The sequence below is a fragment of the Hipposideros armiger genome, unplaced genomic scaffold (genome assembly GCF_001890085.2).
Source record: "Hipposideros armiger isolate ML-2016 unplaced genomic scaffold, ASM189008v1 scaffold_31, whole genome shotgun sequence".
Lineage (NCBI taxonomy): Eukaryota > Metazoa > Chordata > Mammalia > Chiroptera > Hipposideridae > Hipposideros > Hipposideros armiger.
The window spans coordinates 4,943,373-4,960,013 of record NW_017731381.1 but is presented as its reverse complement, the minus strand read 5'-3'; the positions used below and the strand labels follow the sequence as shown (position 1 = coordinate 4,960,013).

At 50.3% G+C, this 16,641-nt stretch overlaps 2 protein-coding genes and 1 long non-coding RNA gene across 5 annotated transcripts; 1 reads left to right on the top strand and 2 right to left on the bottom strand.

Moving 5' to 3' along the window:
• The first annotated feature begins 1,588 nt into the window (after window positions 1-1,588).
• TNNC2 (troponin C2, fast skeletal type) lies at window positions 1,589-8,323 on the top strand. The gene is made up of 6 exons (XM_019637078.1): window positions 1,589-1,696; window positions 7,037-7,088; window positions 7,213-7,356; window positions 7,459-7,573; window positions 7,731-7,867; window positions 8,154-8,323. Exons 1-6 carry the CDS (start codon window positions 1,694-1,696, stop codon window positions 8,183-8,185), a joined length of 483 nt encoding a protein of 160 aa, XP_019492623.1. The 5' UTR covers window positions 1,589-1,693; the 3' UTR covers window positions 8,186-8,323.
• A 3,042-nt stretch (window positions 8,324-11,365) lies between these two features.
• UBE2C (ubiquitin conjugating enzyme E2 C) lies at window positions 11,366-14,635 on the bottom strand. 3 transcript variants are annotated; one of them, XM_019637077.1, is made up of 7 exons: window positions 14,408-14,635; window positions 14,116-14,278; window positions 13,859-13,886; window positions 13,028-13,114; window positions 12,239-12,443; window positions 12,075-12,134; window positions 11,366-11,620 (listed from the first exon to the last, which is right to left on the bottom strand). In XM_019637077.1, exons 3-7 carry the CDS (start codon window positions 13,868-13,870, stop codon window positions 11,562-11,564), a joined length of 423 nt encoding a protein of 140 aa, XP_019492622.1. In that variant the 5' UTR covers window positions 13,871-13,886; window positions 14,116-14,278; window positions 14,408-14,635; the 3' UTR covers window positions 11,366-11,561. The 3 variants fall into 3 exon arrangements, with proteins under 3 accessions (XP_019492622.1, XP_019492620.1, XP_019492621.1); XM_019637075.1 differs by lacking the exon at window positions 14,116-14,278 and having other exon boundaries at window positions 14,408-14,620; XM_019637076.1 differs by lacking the exon at window positions 14,408-14,635 and having other exon boundaries at window positions 14,226-14,268.
• Window positions 14,636-15,392: 757 nt separating this feature from the next.
• Window positions 15,393-16,604, bottom strand: LOC109379976 (uncharacterized). Its single transcript, XR_002123327.1, has 2 exons — window positions 15,859-16,604; window positions 15,393-15,756 (listed from the first exon to the last, which is right to left on the bottom strand). It is a non-coding gene; the product is annotated as an uncharacterized LOC109379976 (long non-coding RNA).
• Window positions 16,605-16,641: the final 37 nt, after the last annotated feature.

Genomic DNA, 16,641 nt, shown 5'->3' with positions numbered 1-16,641 from the left:
GTAAAGGCCTGGAGGCTGTAAAGGGTGGCGTTTGGAACTGTATTTTCGTTGGACCAAAGCAAAGCAACATGCAAGGTGGGGAGGGAAGGGGAGTGAGACTGGAGGGGTCAGTGGGACCTTGCTTGGCCACACTGAATTTGGACCTTATTTATTTCCCTGAACAAATTAATGAACAAAAGATTGCTGAGAGTTCCACACTCTGTTCCAAAGGGATCAAGTGGCTCCAATGTTTGTGTCCAAATTGGAATCCCCTGAGTGTCGTCGCCCCTTGGCCCTCGGTCTGACTAGGGGAGGCCTTATTTAGCCTGGCCTGGCTCCTCTGAGCTTTCCTTGGGAATGTCTATATATAGCGGAAGAAGGCAGCCCAGTTGCCACTGTCCATCTGCCTACCTTGGTGTCCAACCCCTTTCACTGGCCCCAGACTCTGTGCTCAGTTGTCTCAGAGCTCTTTCTGTTGCCTTAGCCATTGTCATGAGCGCTGCCTACCTCCCAGCACCCAGGCTGGACCCTGTGGATTCTCAGGCTGGGCCCCCTTCACACTTGACTTGCTCTGCCCACCCCTTCACTCTCCAGATGGTCAGCTGAACACATCCAGACTTCTTCACCAAGCTCTAGCAACAGGCCAGCTGCCCCTTTACCTACTTAGAGAAACTTCCTCTGGTCCCCTTCCTCCCCCAAAAAGTGAATCCCCAAAATCTTTTCCCTGGAGAAGGTAAACTTGAGAGAAGAATCTGCTTTCAATGTTGATTTCTCCTCCAAGTGCACACCCTGTTTCCTGTACTCCTGCACACATTTCTCCTTCTGGATGGGTCCCCCAAGAAGTGTCTGTCCCAACTTCCCCTCAGTCAGGATTAATACAAATCACCCATATGACTGTAGACTTTTATGATGTACAAAGATCCCCAATAAAAAGGAAATAATAATAGTTGCCACCTCAAAGGATGAGTACTAGGTGAGATCATGTGGTTAAAATGCTTAGTACAGTGTGTGCGCGCGTGGTAGCTTTTTAATAACTGTGGCTGTCACTTTCCGCTCCTCCGGTTCCCTGCCCCTTACCATGCTTCAAAGACAGGACATTCCACTTGCCAAGCATCAACACTGTGTAGCTGGCACAAGTGAGGTACCTTACACCTGGGTTCCTGTGTACCACAGTCTCTCTATGAGGGAGGTTATAACCATCCCCATCTTACAGATACGGAAGCTGCAGCTCACAGCAGCATTGCCACCTGCCCAAGGTTACGTAGCCTGCAGAGGCAGGACTTAGATCTTGGGTTTGGGATTTCAAGATCTGGGCTCTCCCCATTCCACCATGGAGCCTCACTTTTCTCTATTCTGATTGTTCTTACCCATCTTGGAGCAAGTGTGCTTCTTGGAGGAGGCTCGCTAAGGTGGTGGAGCAGGGCGGGTTCTCCTCATAAGAATCTAGGACGTCAAGGCCTGCCACCTGCTCCGAGGCTTCAATTTCTCTGCAAGGGCCCGTGGCTAAATTAGGCAATGGGCTAGGACTCTGGGAGGAGGGGGGTTCACTGACCCCAGGATCTGATTGGCCAGGGCATCCAGTTCTGGGGAGCAGGGAGGTGGGAGGAGAGGGTGCCCCTACAAATCCCAGGGCCTGGAGAGGGCCAGGGCATCTTTGGGTGGTGGAGTGCAGAGGAGGTAACCTGCCGCAGTGGAGCCCCTGTGACTAGGAACCATGGTAAGGACAAGAAGGGACTTCTGGGCCTCTTTCAGGCCAAATCTGGGTGCTCTGTGGGGCAGTAACTTGGATGTCTGAAGGTGGAATGTGAACGTTCCTGAAACCCAGGTGTCAAGGAGGCAGCCTGGGAAGAAAGCTTTGGACTTCTCTTGGAAGGCAGGGCTGAGATGATCCAGGTGTTGACCCTCAAGGCGTGCCGATTTCCTGCAGACCTTCTGAGACCTCCAGCTGTATTGGTCATAGAACTGTGTGTGTATGTGTGTGTGTGTGTGGGGGGGGGTCTTAGCTTGCGTTTACCTTAGCTTGGTAGAGATGGGGACCCTGAGGGCCAGAGTGAGTCACCCCAGTAAACCAGTGTTAGGGACGGGCTGGAAGCCTGGCCAAACCCTTCTGCCAGTGAGAGGAGAAAGGCTCCTTTGGAAGATAGGAGGCCTCCAGGGCCTCGAGCTCCAAGGGTGACGAGAAAGGGCAGAAGATGACAGGCCAGAGTTAGAGAGACCCCAGCCTCTCAGAGAGGGGTTCTGCTTTGGAGCTATCATCTTCCTCTGAGACCCTCCTCCCCACTGCACTTCAAGGAGTAACTAGACTCTGGAGGCCAGCTGCTGTTGCCCTCGCTGGACTAAAATTAGCTTGCCCTCCTGGCACAGGCAAGGAGGAGGGGAGGAGGATTGGGGACAAGGAGAAGGGCCAGCCACCAGCCAGTTAAAGAACGTCTTGGGCACCTCAGCCCTTCCTCACCGCCAGCCACAGCCCAAAGCCCCCTATCCAGATGGCTTGGCTTGGATGTGACCGGAAANATTTATGTAAAATGGCAGAAAGCAGACACAGAGAGACAAAAGAACTGGTAAGAATATATATTAAAGTAACAGTGGCGATATCATGGAAAATTGCTTTCTTTTCTTTTATCTACATTCTCTGAATTTTTATAGTGTATATGTATTACTTCTGTAGGAGAAAAAAAGAATGCCAGTGCCTGAGGGGAACAGGCCAGGGTTGGTCAGACAAGATCCAGACAGTGGAAAGTCCTGACTGAATCTCACTTTGGCCAATCCAAAAGAAACACGTGTGAGATGGGTGAAGTGAGACCTGGCCAGGGCCCCAGGATATCAGCAGCTTCAGTTGGATGGGGAAAGGGAAGGCGGAAGTCTCCTCCGCTGGGTAAGAGGAAGACCTTGAGCCTCGAAACACCCAGGGACAAGATGGTGTGAGGCCCCAAACCAAGGCACTGGGAACACACTCATCACGCGAGTCCAAGTCGTGTCTCTGGATCAGTGTCAGTTCTCTCTGGAATACAGAAAAGTTCTGGAACGGTGCTCCTACTGTGGGAGACAACTATGGGATGTACTGTCATTTTATATTTAGCAAGGTCAAACGCCTTTGTTGTTAACATTGAACCAAGGAGAAGAATGTGAAACCATTGAATTAGGGACATCAAGAGTTTAGGGAGAAAATTCTTCAGGACAAGTTAAATGGAATGAGCAGATGAGTTTGACTTTAAAACAAAAACTAAACTAATACTGGTGTTCAATATTGATTATTGGCTAAATGAAAGCTATTTAAAATAATCTGGATACTTTACAATCAGCCTGTGAGGTAGGCAGCGCAATGAATGTATAGAGGTGAGTGAAAGCTACCTCTGGACCTGAGAATGAAATCCAGTGATGAATAAAGGCATTCTCAAGCACTACTGGTAGAAATGCAAAATGACATAAACTTTCTGGAGAGAAATTTTCTCAAGGGAAAGATATGTTTTCCCTTTTACCCACCAATTCCATCTCTCGGGATTTATCCCCCAGATATGCTCACAAGTGAACCAAAGATATATATATAGATAGATATAGATATAGATATAGATATATGTATTCAAAGTGTTCAATGTAGCATTGTCAGTAATAGAGAGAAACTGGAATCAACCAGAATGCTCTAGGGGCCAGCTAACTAAATTATGGTACAACCATNATTTTAGATCCTGTCTTTCCTTCCCCTCCGTTTCTTATTTATGTTATGTTGCATTTTATGTATCAATGATAAGCTCCCTGAAAATTTTTTGAAACAGGGGATAGGTATAAATAGAGTAGTAAAGTTAAAAAAATAAAATAGCTTTCAGTACCAGAAATGAGTGGCATACTGGTTTGCAAGGCCATTAGAGTCTAATAGGGGCAGTCCCAGCAGAGGGACTGAGTGAGTCCTCAGGTGGGGGGACATTGCATGTGATGGACAAGGCCCTCTATGATAGTTTTAGAATTCATGCAGCTGTGATTTTTCTAAGATTGTTGCTTGATATGAGCTGAAAACTCTGGAGGTGATTCCGGAAGGGGCTGCCAGGTGTGGCAAACAAGTTCACCCCTATTGACAAGGGGTGCTGCCTGGAGTGCTGTGTTGAGAGAAGGTTTCATTACTGTTGGTGGCAGAGTGTTGTGACTGATGAGTGAAATCTGTCAATGGGCGCATGAGGGGAAAGTAGTATTAAGTGTGACTTGTACCTGGCATTCTTACGCACAACTAATATAATCTCACTCTGAGGGGTGAGGTGGGAGACCTCGGCACAGTGAGGGGAACCCAGGGATTACAGCTTGCTGTCCAGCATGAAGGAATGGGTCCTCTCTACCTTTACACGTCTGCTTCCCACACTTGTCAGGCTTTGAGAGCCTCTCAGATGTGGAGGGAAGCTGCCACCAATAGCCAGAACCCTGGGCCCTGGGCTGGGTGGGTCTCTGGCAGCGGCACTTAGGAACAATGCTTACCATCTTCCCCCCTGTTGCCCGCATGTGATGCTGCTCGGCCAGCCAGTGCTTGTCCTGGGGGTCAGCTGCATACTGTAAGGGATGAAGACACAGGGGAGACATGAGCCTGGTGTGATGGGCTTTTCTCATTTGGCCCAGAGCATGCTCTTGGTCCTTGAGCAGTTCTTGCCAACGAGACCTTGTCCTAGCCTGGTGGACGTACGAGGCTCGCTGACCTCTTCAGCGCACGCACAGCCGAGCCCAGCAGACAAGGGGACGGGACCCAATTCCCACGTCTGATCTCCACCCCTTCCTTTGTCAAAAACAACATCTCTGGCAACTGTTCAGACTGGTGACCATTAATCTAGAGCTCTATGCTTCTCTGAAAAAATGATCTGAGGTAGCTTACAACACATGTGACTATTATGGTGACAATATTTTCTAAAACAAAAATCAGGACACTTCTTGCTCTGGGGGAGGAAGGATAGCATCACAGTTAAGAAACTGGTTTTAGAATTAGACAACAAAGGTACAAAGTCTGGTTTCTGCCACTTATTAGATGGTGTAAACCTGGGCAATCATTTTCTTGAGACTCGGTTTCTTCATTTGTAAAACAGAGAGTATTAATACTTATCTTACAGGGTTGTTGTTAAGAATAAATGAAATTTACACTTAAAACTAATCAAATAGTATTGAATATAAAAAAAGAATAAATGAAATGGTACATAAAAAGTGCTAAATATAGTATCTGACACATAATAAGTGTTCAATAAAGGTAGGTTTTATAATAGGCAGAACATTTGAAATAGAGACCAGGTTGGGAAATCTACATGGTTACTACCTGTGAGTTTAAATATTTCCCTTTCCATGTAATGTAAATACCAGTCAAAAATTTAAGTGTGCACTTTCTGACTCAACAATCCCATTTCCAGGGATTTACCCTTCAGAGTCACTCACTCATCTACGCAAGGATATTTATTTGGTGCAGCACTGTTTATAATAGCAAAACTGTTGGAAAAAACTTAAATAGCCATTAACAAGATATTCTAAAATATCTACTCTATGAATTCTATACAGCTGTTAAAAATAGAATGAGGGGAGACTTAATTTAATAACATGGACACATTTCTAAGATATTATCCACTGGATTTACAGTGGTCAGCACATTTTTTCTATAAAGGGCCAGTTAGTAATAGTTTAGGCTTTGCCGGCCACATACGACCTTGTACATCTCTGTCACATACTATTCTTCAAAATTTTTTTTTATTACCCTTTAAACATGTAAAAATCCTTAAAAAAGGTAGATAATGTTGGATTTGGCCCATAGGCCATAGTTTGCCCTGCATTAGAATATAAACTCTATGAGGGCAAGCAGTTTTATGTTCCTGCTTTGTTCACTGCTGTATCTCTAGCACTTTGAAAATACTCAGCACTCAATAAATATTTGTTCAATGAATGAATGAATGAATGAATGTTTGGATGAAAAAAATAAAATCAGAGAATACGTATAGTATGAGTTCAATAACATTAAATATCATTAAAGGACAAGGACACACACACACACGCACGCACGCACGCACGCACGCACGCAGGGAGGGGACTGAAGGATGGTGCCATGTTGTCTGCCAGCGGTGACCTCTTGGAGAGGACAGTCAGAGACAAGGGTGAAGGGGAACTTTCTGTTTTGTTCCCTATTAACTTCTGTGTATTGCCTGAATCTTTTTATAACAAGAACGAGTTCATATATTATTTCTATAATTGAAAAAAGTTAAAAAGTTAAAGAAAAATTTGAATAATGCCTTTAGAAGGACAGAAAAATGGGCAAAAGATATAATAGGCAGTTTACAGAAGAAATACAAACAGACTCTAAATGAATGAAAAGATGCTTATCATCACTACTAGAGAATTAAAAGTAAAACAACAAGCATTTCCCCTCCACTTGTTAGACTGGAAAGATGAAAATGAGCGATAGTATCCACTGGTAACGAGAGAGTGGGTTGTAAGTTTATTACAAATGGGGGCGTTTAAGAATTGGGAAGGTATGCTGGTAATAATGATTAACATTTACTGAGCCCTTGCAAGGTGCAAGGCATTGTGCTGGGTGCTTTTACCGCACTCTCTCAATTTTACCAACCCTATGTGGTTGGTCTGTATCATTTCCATTTTATAGATGACAAAACAGGATCAGAAATGTGGAGCCACTTGCCCAAGGTCACACAGCTAGTAAGTAATGGAACCAGGATGGAAACCATACTCTTAACCATCATTCCACAGGAATTCAAAGCAGGTTCAAGAGCATATCCGTTTGGAGAATGNCTCAGAAGAGGTGAGGGGATGAGGGGACATTAAGTGACTTGCCCAAGGTTACTGGGAGGTTCCTGACTTGACTTCTGATTGACAAGTGAGAAGGCCTTGGGCATCAATTGTTTCCTGTCTAGTTCTCCAAAATTGGGATCCGGGCCTGTGGGAGCAGGCAGAAGGGAAGGCTAGTTTGGAGTTGTTCTTCCTGATGATCAAGGGGCGCTTACAGAGGTGGGGGTTGAGGAGGTAGGGGTTAAGGCAAGAATTCACCCCAGGGCTGCCCCTTCTCTCATCTGACTCTCTGTGTCTTCTGCAGACGGACCAGCAGGCGGAGGCCCGGTCCTACCTCAGCGAGGAGATGATCGCTGGTGAGCGGGGTGGCGGGCTGTCTGCTGGGGGGATGTTTGGTATCTGGGCAGGGTGGGAGGGCAGATGTGAGGCTGACAGTCCAGCCAGGCTTACCTCAGTCCTCTGCCTCCCTTCACCTCGCAGAGTTCAAGGCCGCCTTTGACATGTTTGACGCTGATGGTGGCGGGGACATCAGCGTCAAGGAGTTGGGCACGGTGATGAGGATGCTGGGCCAGACACCCACCAAAGAGGAGCTGGACGCCATCATTGAGGAGGTGGACGAGGACGGTGAGCGGGTGGCCCTCCCAGGCAGGGTGCGAGGTGGGGGTCGGGAGAGGCGGGCATCCAGGTGTCCGGGACTCAGCGTCACCCACCACCTGCTCCCTTCAGGCAGCGGCACCATCGACTTCGAGGAGTTCTTGGTCATGATGGTGCGCCAGATGAAAGAGGACGCGAAAGGCAAGAGCGAGGAGGAGCTGGCGGAGTGTTTCCGCATCTTCGACAGGTGCGTTGGCTGCCCAGGAGCCGAGGCAGGCGCCGAGCAGTCGGAGACCGGTCCGAGAGCACGAAGATTATGGGGTCCCGGGGGCGGGGTGTGGAGTGTGGTGGGGGCAGCGAGCCCCTGCCTGCCCTGAGCCCCGCCCTGTCCCTCCCCCCCGAAGGAACGCAGACGGCTACATCGATTCCGAGGAGCTGGCTGAGATCTTTAGGTCCTCCGGGGAGCAAGTGACAGACGAGGAGATCGAATCCCTGATGAAAGACGGGGACAAGAACAACGATGGCCGCATTGACTTCGACGGTGAGGCCACAGGAGACTGGGGAGCCGGGAACGGAGCCGCGCGGGGAGCACCCAGGGCGGGGCGCCCATGCAGCCGGCACCCGCGCGGGTGGCTAGCTTTACGGGTGGGGCTGGGCTAGCCTGACCGAGCTCCTCCCGCGGGCGGGGAGGGAGCTCCAGCCGGTCTCAGCGTGTCGGGAGCCCTGGCCAGGCCTCACTCGCCGCCCACTGACACCGCGCCCCTGGCACAGGGTTCAGCGCCCCGAGGGGACCCCTGACCGCCTGTCGCTCTCTCTCCCTCCCGCAGAGTTCCTGAAGATGATGGAGGGCGTGCAGTAAGAAGTCGGCCCTCGCCTCCACCGAGACCGCGCGACCCTCGGGCGTGGGGGCTTCTCCCCGCCCCGTGCCATTCCCTGCCCGGGAGGGAGGCGCGGCCCCTTTGGGGATTCCTTTCTAGAAGGAATAAAAGCAATTGTTGCAAAGCGCTTGGTCTGAGTGAAGGAAGGATCTAGCAGCGGGTGTCGGGGCTGCTTTGGCTGGACAGGGCGCCACCCCGGTTGGCGCCACCCGACGCCTTCCGGCTCCTAGAAAAGGCGACTCCAGCAGCGGGATGTGGAAAGGCGCCGGGTCGCAGGAGCCCGAGGCGGCGGCCGTCGAGTGCAGGGTGGCGCCCGACGAGCTCGGCAGGTTCGCGGCGGGCTACCAGCAGCTGGCGCTGGGCGTGGGCAGCTCCGCGGACCCGCTGCAGTGGTGCCTCGCGCCGCAAGAGGGAAGCCACAGGGGTTTCGATCTGAGTCAGGGTGAGCCGGCGGCCCTTGGAGGATGCCCCGGACTGGGGTAGGGAGGTCTCCGGAGGAGGCTGGACCCCGGGAGAGGGGAGAGGCAGGGGTGAAGCTGCTTTCTTTCCCCACTGTCCCTCCTTTCTGGAGCCTTTGGGTCTTGGGCGCATGCTACCGGGCTGGGGATGGGGGAGTGGGTGTCCATACATCCCAGGCAACGTTATTCCCGCTTGACCCTTGCCACTTCGTCTGTTTTTCTGAGCGCTTATAGGTGCTTCGTACTAGTGATGGTAGGGGAGGGTGGGGCACTCGGCCAAGAAGGAGGTTCTGACATCACCTCCATCCTGGATTCCTGCCTCTCCCTGGTCTCGCGGCCTTTAGCCCCCGCCCTCCCCTCCCGGCCACACACACACACACACACACACACACACACACACACACAATGGGTTCAACAGAAGGCCATCGGCATGATCTAGCTAAAATGAAATCTGACCTGGCCACTCCCCTGTTGAAAGTCCTTCAAGGCTCCCCATTGCTTCTAGAATCAAATCCAAATTCCTCCTCCTCCCTTCCTCCCTCACTTCCAACAATCACCCCTCCCATCTCTGGGTCCAGCCACACTGGGCAATGTATTATTCCTGCTCTGGACAGTGCACATTTAAGCCTTTGGGCCTTTGCAGGTGCGGTTCTCCCTCCTAGGAACGCCCTTCCTTCTCTAATAAGCCTGGCAAATTCTTCAACCCAGCTCAGATACCATCTTCTCCTCCCTCGATCCCTGCCCTCCCTGGCTGCAGGCTGACTTCCACAGCTCTTTGATCACAACCCAATTATAACAGGCACCAGGTCAAACCTAACTGAGTGCAGTGGTAGTTGAGCTCTAGTCAGGCTACCTGAGTTTGAATCCTCATTGCTGGTGACAAGTCAAAACACTCTGTGCTTCAGTGTCCTAATCTGTAAAACGGGGATAATGGTGGTACTTACCTTACAGGGTTGTGAGAACGGGTTCCTGTGTGCCAAGTGCTTAGAACAGAGCCTGGTACATAGCTTCAGCGTTTAATAAATGCGGTTATCAATATCATTATCACCATCATTCCTGAAACATTGAACTCCACTGTTATTCACCGCTTACAGCCCTCCCTCCCGCTCCAACTTTTTCATGTTCTTGCCTCCCATTCATGTTTCCCAGTTTGTATTTCCAGCCATGATCAGTTTTGGGGTCTAGCAATCCATCATCATGATTGAGTGCCTACTGTGTGCTATGCCCTGCGCCTTGCAGGCATTATCTCATTCCTCCACACAACCCAGAGGCACACCATCTAATGAGCTCCATTTTACAGGCGAGGAAACTAAGGCCTGTGAGGTGAAGTATACAGGCACTCAGCTAATAGCCCTAGATGATATTGCCCGGTGGTGGAAACAGGAGCAAGGCTTCACTCTGATACTATCTACCTGTTGACAGTCCTACCTGGATGTCCGGAGTACTTCAGACTGGCCCTGCCCTAAACTGAGAAGTCCCCCTACTCATCCATCTGGTTCTGGTTCCGTCTCAGAGATGGGGCCCCAGTCAGGCATTCCGGAGCTCATTTCCTGCCTCTATTTGATGTGTCCTGCTGTTTTCTTTTCACCATTTCATCCCTCCTCTCCACACCCACTCAGTGACTTAACTCAGGCCACCGCAGTTGCTTACCAGGCTGTTGATAACAGTAGTTGACCTCCTCCCCGCCCTTCACTCCTCAGACAGCAGACAGAGTAATCTTTCTAAAACCAAATCTGATCATGTCACAGCCCTGCTCAAGGCTTCATTAGCTGCCTGTTGCCCTCGAGTTAATGCCCATTTTAATAGGACCTTTCAAGCCCTTGGTGACCTGACCTTATGTCTTTACCCCTCCCCTCTGCCCAACCCCCTGAACATCCTGCTTTCCAAGGAGCGTGCTTTCTTATTCCAGCCTCATGGACCAATCCTTTTCCAGAAAGCCTTCGTTAGGTGCCCCACCTGAGCTTGCCTAGCACCATGTGGGCCTAGCACCCCACATTTATCAAGTGCTATGTGCCAGGCACTGTTCTAAGGTCCTTCATCCATCCTCTGAGGTAGCTACTCCTATTCCCATTTGTCAGAGGTTAAGTCAATATGCCCAAGTGGACACAAGGAACATGGGCGTGGAGTGGGGATTCTAACAGTTCTTCTGCCTCGTGGTCTGAGCTCATAACCACCTGATTGGCAGTTACTCTATCGACCCTGTTGATACGCCTGTCTCCCCCTTGAACTTTAACCTCTGAGCACGAGACTGTGTCCTTTTCCCTGCTTTATCCCCAGCCTCAAGCATAGGGCCTTTCCCTTGTAGACATTCAATAACTGTATCGAGTAAATAAGAATAATAATTTCACCTTCTAATGCTTAGACTGTACTAGGCTTCTCTCTCTCTCTTTTTTTTAAAGATTTTATTGGGGCAGCTCCAATAGTCACTAACATTCCTGGTGCATGTCACAACTCCAAGGAAGTAGGCATTGAGACACCAAATTTATAGACGAGGGAACAGATGCAGTCATGAAATAACTAAGGTCACAAGGGAACAAATCTGTCACCGCACTGCTCAGCCCTACAGCCTGGACATCCTAAAAGACAAGTGTTTCTCCCTGGAGAGAGATGAGCCCGGATCCTAGGAGCCTGACGCCATCGCCCCTGAGCACTTCCAACCCTAGGGTGACTACAAGGCAGCAACTTGTAAAAAAACCAAACCAAAACAAAAAACAAAACATATTTATTTCATATATTCACCACAGGGGTTCAACCAGAGACTTAATTTAAAAACAGAAACAAAAACAAATATGACACCACAGCAGAAGATACAGAGTGTTATACAGAAATTAAGGAAAGGACAGACCATCTAAAGAAAAAAATCAGACAGCACAACAAGAGAGACGCTGGACAGCCCGGGTCAGGGCTCTTGGCTGGAGACCTGCTTTGCGTACGTTTCCTGCAGGTACTTCTTAAAGGCTAGAAGAGAACAGGCAGGTCTTGGTGAGTGATGGGGACAGGAGTTAAGGTGGGCGAGAGGGGCAGCAGGGATGCAAAGGTGGGAGGAGTTTTTCTGGGGATGGGTCCCCCGCACAACAGATTCTCCCTCTGCTGTCCACCCAGTCAGGTCTCCTGGATGGGCTCTGCTTCCAGTGAGACTGAGGAGGGAACTAGGAGGCCTTAGTGGGCAGGTCATTTGCACAAAGCTTTGCCTTCTACTTAAAAAGCCCCTCAAGCTACCTTCATGTGGAAAGGGTTAACTGATTTTATGTCAAACAAGCCAATGAGAAACACCAAGGCAGAGGTAGGACTGGATTCCTTGGGTTGATACTCCCCTGTCCCCGCCCCCAAGTCACTGAGATCCTTTTGTTTGAGGGAGCCTTTGAAGGCTGGAGAGGGATCACCTGGTGCCCAAGAAGGATGAAGGACCCACCTGTGGGGTTTTTCCAGAGCTCGGCAGCATGTGTGTTCAAAGGGCTATCGATGTTGGGCTCTGTGGGTGAAGAGAAAAAGAATAATCAAGGGGGTAGGAGAGGCTGGCTGGGGGAGTCCTGCAGGCTCTCAGGTTGCAAGGGAAGGGCTAGGCTCAGAAGTCACCTCCTAACAGGCTCTGGATGGAGAGCAGGATGGTCCTGACATCATACAGGGCAGACCACTTGTCCTTCAGGATATCCAGGCAGATGTTCCCCTGCGTGTCCACATTGGGGTGGTAGCAGGGCGTGAGGAACTTCACCGTGGGCGCATTGTAAGGGTAGCCACTGGGGAACTCTAGGGAGAGCTTATACCTCAGGTCCTCATATACCTGGCATTGGAGAAACAGAAGCGGGGAGTAAGCTTCCCAGCCCCACATAAGGGGCTTGCTAGGACCTTTTGAGTTTTTCTGGACTTGACAGAAGACAAAGTCTTACACTGGTTCTGGTGCGTTCTCTCATATCTGGTGGGGACATCAGCGACCCCTCGGCCTAAGGGTCCAAAGTGGCATTTTGAAGGTTATCACAGCTGTGCTTTCTAGTCCAGTTAGAACATTAGCTGCTAACATGTAAAAATCAGAAGATTTGGGGCACAGATCTGGATTTCTGACTAATCTTACACCAGATGTGCAGCTATTGTCTTGAGACTTGTACGCTTCCCCTCAGCCAACATCCTCGCTTGTCCTCCTTTCTTTTCCTTGCTGTCTGGCCCCCTTAGGCATCTAATGGAGCCCTGCTTTAATCCCACCTTTTTACTGTACAGGAGGGACCAGGGCCGCAGCTCAGAGCACGAGGACAGACACACGGGAGTGTCCTGCCTGGCTAAGTGCTCGAAGCAGATCAGGCGCTTGGATTTCACCGGCCACCTCTCCCCAGACCCAGCTGAGTCAGTCACCTACTCCAACCCTACACTTACTGTGCCAGCTGCTCCGTGGATGGTCCCCACCCATTTGAAAAGGTTGTCTGATTCAGGGAAGGCAGAAATTCCTTTGTCGCCAGACATCTGGAGGAAACACAACACTTGCTGGGCTGCAGAGTACACCTCTAGAAATCCTACTCCTCAATCCCATCACATTTTGATCCAAAATAAAGCAATCAGACCAAATTAACAGGTTTTTCCAAGGAAGTGGTTAGATTCTTGGGGCTGAAGATAACCCTTTGGGGAAGAGTATCAGGGTTATAAAGGTTCAAGGCCAGGTTAAGGAGGGAGGGGTCATACATCATGCAGGGAAGCAGAAGGCAGCTCTGTACCCACAATCTTGCTGGTTGCTGGGAATTTGACATGCTGCTCAGTGCCGGTTCTATACAAAGCCCAGGCTATTCACAGACTAGGGAAATATATGATCTGGGCATTGAAGGACTCAGGGTTAATGTAAAAAGGGTCATTTAGGAAGGAAATGTTCCAAGGAATGACAAGACTAGAAATTCTAAGAGGGGTGGAGAATTGGGGATGGGTAGAGCTTAGGGCCGGGAAGTATGGCAAAGCAGGACAGGAGAAGGCCTTGTATGGCTTCTAGGAACTGTATTTTAGAGATAACTTCATTGTGAGGAGATGGAATTAGGAGACTGCTGGAAGGAAAGGTGTAGGTGGAGTCTACGAACTTATTCCCGGAGGAAAGCAAACTGGACTCATCTTTTACTCCCGTGTCTAGCAAAGAGCCTGCTGTAGAAAGGCGGCTACTGAGAAGTGACTGCAAAGTGAGAGTGGGGACCAACTGGCTGAGGATCTGAGCAGGTAGTCACTCACCATGAGGGTCATCAACTCCTGCTGTAACCTGCAAAAAGGGCATTCTGAGTCACCTGGGAGTCTGGATGGGCCAGGGCTCCAAGTGGTCCCATCTCCTCCCACCCCAATCTCTCTGGAGGAGCTGTGACAGAGGATTCCCCAACCCTGAGGTCAGACTCAGCTTGGGTCACACTCACGCCCATTTCCAGGAGGGTCCTAGTGAGTGCTCACCCTCCCCGCGTCCAGGCTCTTACAGGACGGTTCTAGCGTGTTCTTACCCCCCACTGCTCCTCTGGCGTCCCTCCCTGTGCCGGCTCTCAAAATTTCTCCCCTTCGTCGCCCCCGCAAAGCCACCGAGGGTCCCCCGCGTATCTTCATCTTGGCTCACCCGTGGAAGATCCTGGCAGCGTCCCTCCACCTTCTGTCCTCCTTCGGGAGGGTCTGTAAGAGCAGCCCGAGCTCCTAGTGTCCCTCCAGCTCCCATATCTCAGCCTTTCCAGGAGGAGGGGGGTTCCCGGAAGTCTTTGCTCTAGGCCCCACTGCCCAAGGAGTTAGCTCCGCACCACTCACCTCTTGCCCACGGAGCCTCGAGCGGCGCCCCCGCTGGGCTCGGCTCCTTTACGGGCGGCGGCGACACTGGCGGCGGCTGGGTCGCGGTTCTGGGAGGCCATCCGGGCGGCACTGGCAGAGACACAGAAACTCGGGAGAACACGACTGTAACTGCAGGGCTGCGGGTCCGCGTTTGAATTGTAACCCTCGGCAGCTCTGACCAATCAGTAGCTCGCTTAGGTTTGATCCAGCCAATGGGGCACGCCGGAGGACTGTCACCGTGCAACTGCTAGGCTCACCCACCAGCGCACCACTACTGGGCGGCGGGAATCCCGCTTCTGAAGGGCGATTGGCTGGAGAGGCTGCCATTAAAACGATTCGGCAGCGGATTGGTGACCTTTGGAAAACGCCGACCATTAAAGGGCCAAGAAAAAGTCCACGTGGGATGAACACCTTTGGGTCAAACGCTCGACTACGGGCTAGAGAACCCAGCACATCCAGCCAGAATCCCTACTCCCAGGGTTAAGGAGGGTCTCCCATCTTGCAGCGCTGGTACGCATCCCTGAAACCGGAAACACTTGCCCCTCCCCCTATTGTAATGTCCAAGGCACTATGCGAGGGGAAAAACAGGAGGCTGATAGCCAAGTCTAGCAATAAACTCCCTACTAGAAAACAGGTTCATATGCTGCCTCTCTACATAATTTAGTGTTTTAACCTATACAATGAGGGTAATAAAAGCCATTCTGCATTTTTTTGGTCCCTCCCCCCCACGTGGTGCCATCCATCACATTCTGCTAGTTTCATACCTTAGTTGGAAGAAGAAATAGGACAGGGAGGTTGGCAAGGTGTTCGCAGCTTCCTCTCATAAAGCAAGATATATGTGCATGGGGCAGTGGGGACGTTCCTGGGCCTAACTTGGGAAGGGGGAGGGGTACGTGGTCTTTTTCCTATACCCACTTCTTCCAGAGCCCTTGATGTTTTTGTCACAGCAGGCTCACCATACATGTTTATTATTACAAACGATTTAATTGCTTCTTATCACAATAACTTTACAAATAAAGAACAACATGCCAGCCTGGGGGTGCTCTGCAGGAGTCACTACAAACTAGCCCAGGCATAGCTTAATGCTGCTGAGATCCATCTAGGAGCAGTCCCAGCAGTGGCCTCGGCCATGTGGGTAAGAGGGCCGTGGAGGAGGGCTGCCAGTGTAGAAAGTGTAGCCAGGGGACCTGGCTCAGGTCTGTGAAGGTGCAACAGCACGATGCTCATTCTCTGTCCGTTGTGTCTCCATGTACTTTCGCATCTTCTCAACCATCCAGGAGGGTAGGACAAAGGATTTCAGCTCCTCTAACTTCAGGTCCAGGCATCCTCTGGAACAGACATTGAGGAGAGAAGTTGAAGTAAGAGCGGATGTAGTCCCAGGCTCCTCCTGGGGGCTGCAGTAAGGCAAAGGACAGACCCACTGGTTTTACCTGTAGTCATCACTGGCAGCGAGGTCCCGGATGTCCTCCTCAATTAGGAGGTATGCCTGGGGCAGGAGCAAAGGAGAGGGATCACCACCTCTGATTCATTTCAGTCTAACTCTATGACACTTTAATAACATCTGCTTAATGTAAGGGCTGCAAAGGAGTGGGGCACAGTTTATAATTTAGTAGGGGACAGTAAGTAGGGAGAGACAGTCTGGGGAACAGTTCCTTGAGACAATCTTTCACTCAAATAGAAACATTATGGGTCGGGGAGTGGGGACTGGTGACTAATATAGTTATAACCGCCTCCTCTTAATAAAGGACCCAGAGGTGGCTAATAACAAAATGGCAAGAGAGCTAGCAAAATACACATGGAAACAAGAAATCAGGAGGATGCTATTATGTTAACTCTAGGAACTAAGATCATCCGGTTTTGAACTTTGTGGCAGAAGGGAAAACTTGAGAAACTGCACCGCTGTATCACTGTGGGCCCTGCAAAACTGCTTTGGCACAATGCCACGGTCTGCAGTGGGACAGAGCCCTCTTGTGAGCTTTCCATACAGTACAGGGGATGTTGTTCATCACATGAGAAAGTCTTCTGTGAGAAACACTCCTTTCAGTCTTAGGGTCAGGAACAACTGTGTGTGTCTTGGATAATTTGACTGTCTTCACTTAAGGGCCCTGGGAACTATGTAACAGACTAGGTGTCCTTGAGAGGGGCCTAGAGCTGAATTTCTGAAAACCTAGAAATGCACTGGTCTCCCAGGTCAGCAATTAAACTTTTTAAAA

Excerpts from the sequence above, each read along its gene's own strand:
- UBE2C (XM_019637075.1), bottom strand. The coding sequence starts at position 14,508 with ATGGCCTCCCAGAACCGCGACCCAGCCGCCGCCAGTGTCGCCGCCGCC. Across the intron at positions 12,444-13,027 it reads TCCACGGAGCAGCTGGCACA|GTATATGAGGACCTGAGGTA; the intron begins GTAAGTGTAGGG and ends CTCCAATGCCAG. Across the intron at positions 11,621-12,074 it reads GCTCTGGAAAAACCCCACAG|CCTTTAAGAAGTACCTGCAG; the intron begins GTGGGTCCTTCA and ends GTTCTCTTCTAG.
- TNNC2 (XM_019637078.1), top strand. Across the intron at positions 7,574-7,730 it reads TGTTTCCGCATCTTCGACAG|GAACGCAGACGGCTACATCG; the intron begins GTGCGTTGGCTG and ends TCCCCCCCGAAG. Across the intron at positions 7,868-8,153 it reads TGGCCGCATTGACTTCGACG|AGTTCCTGAAGATGATGGAG; the intron begins GTGAGGCCACAG and ends TCCCTCCCGCAG.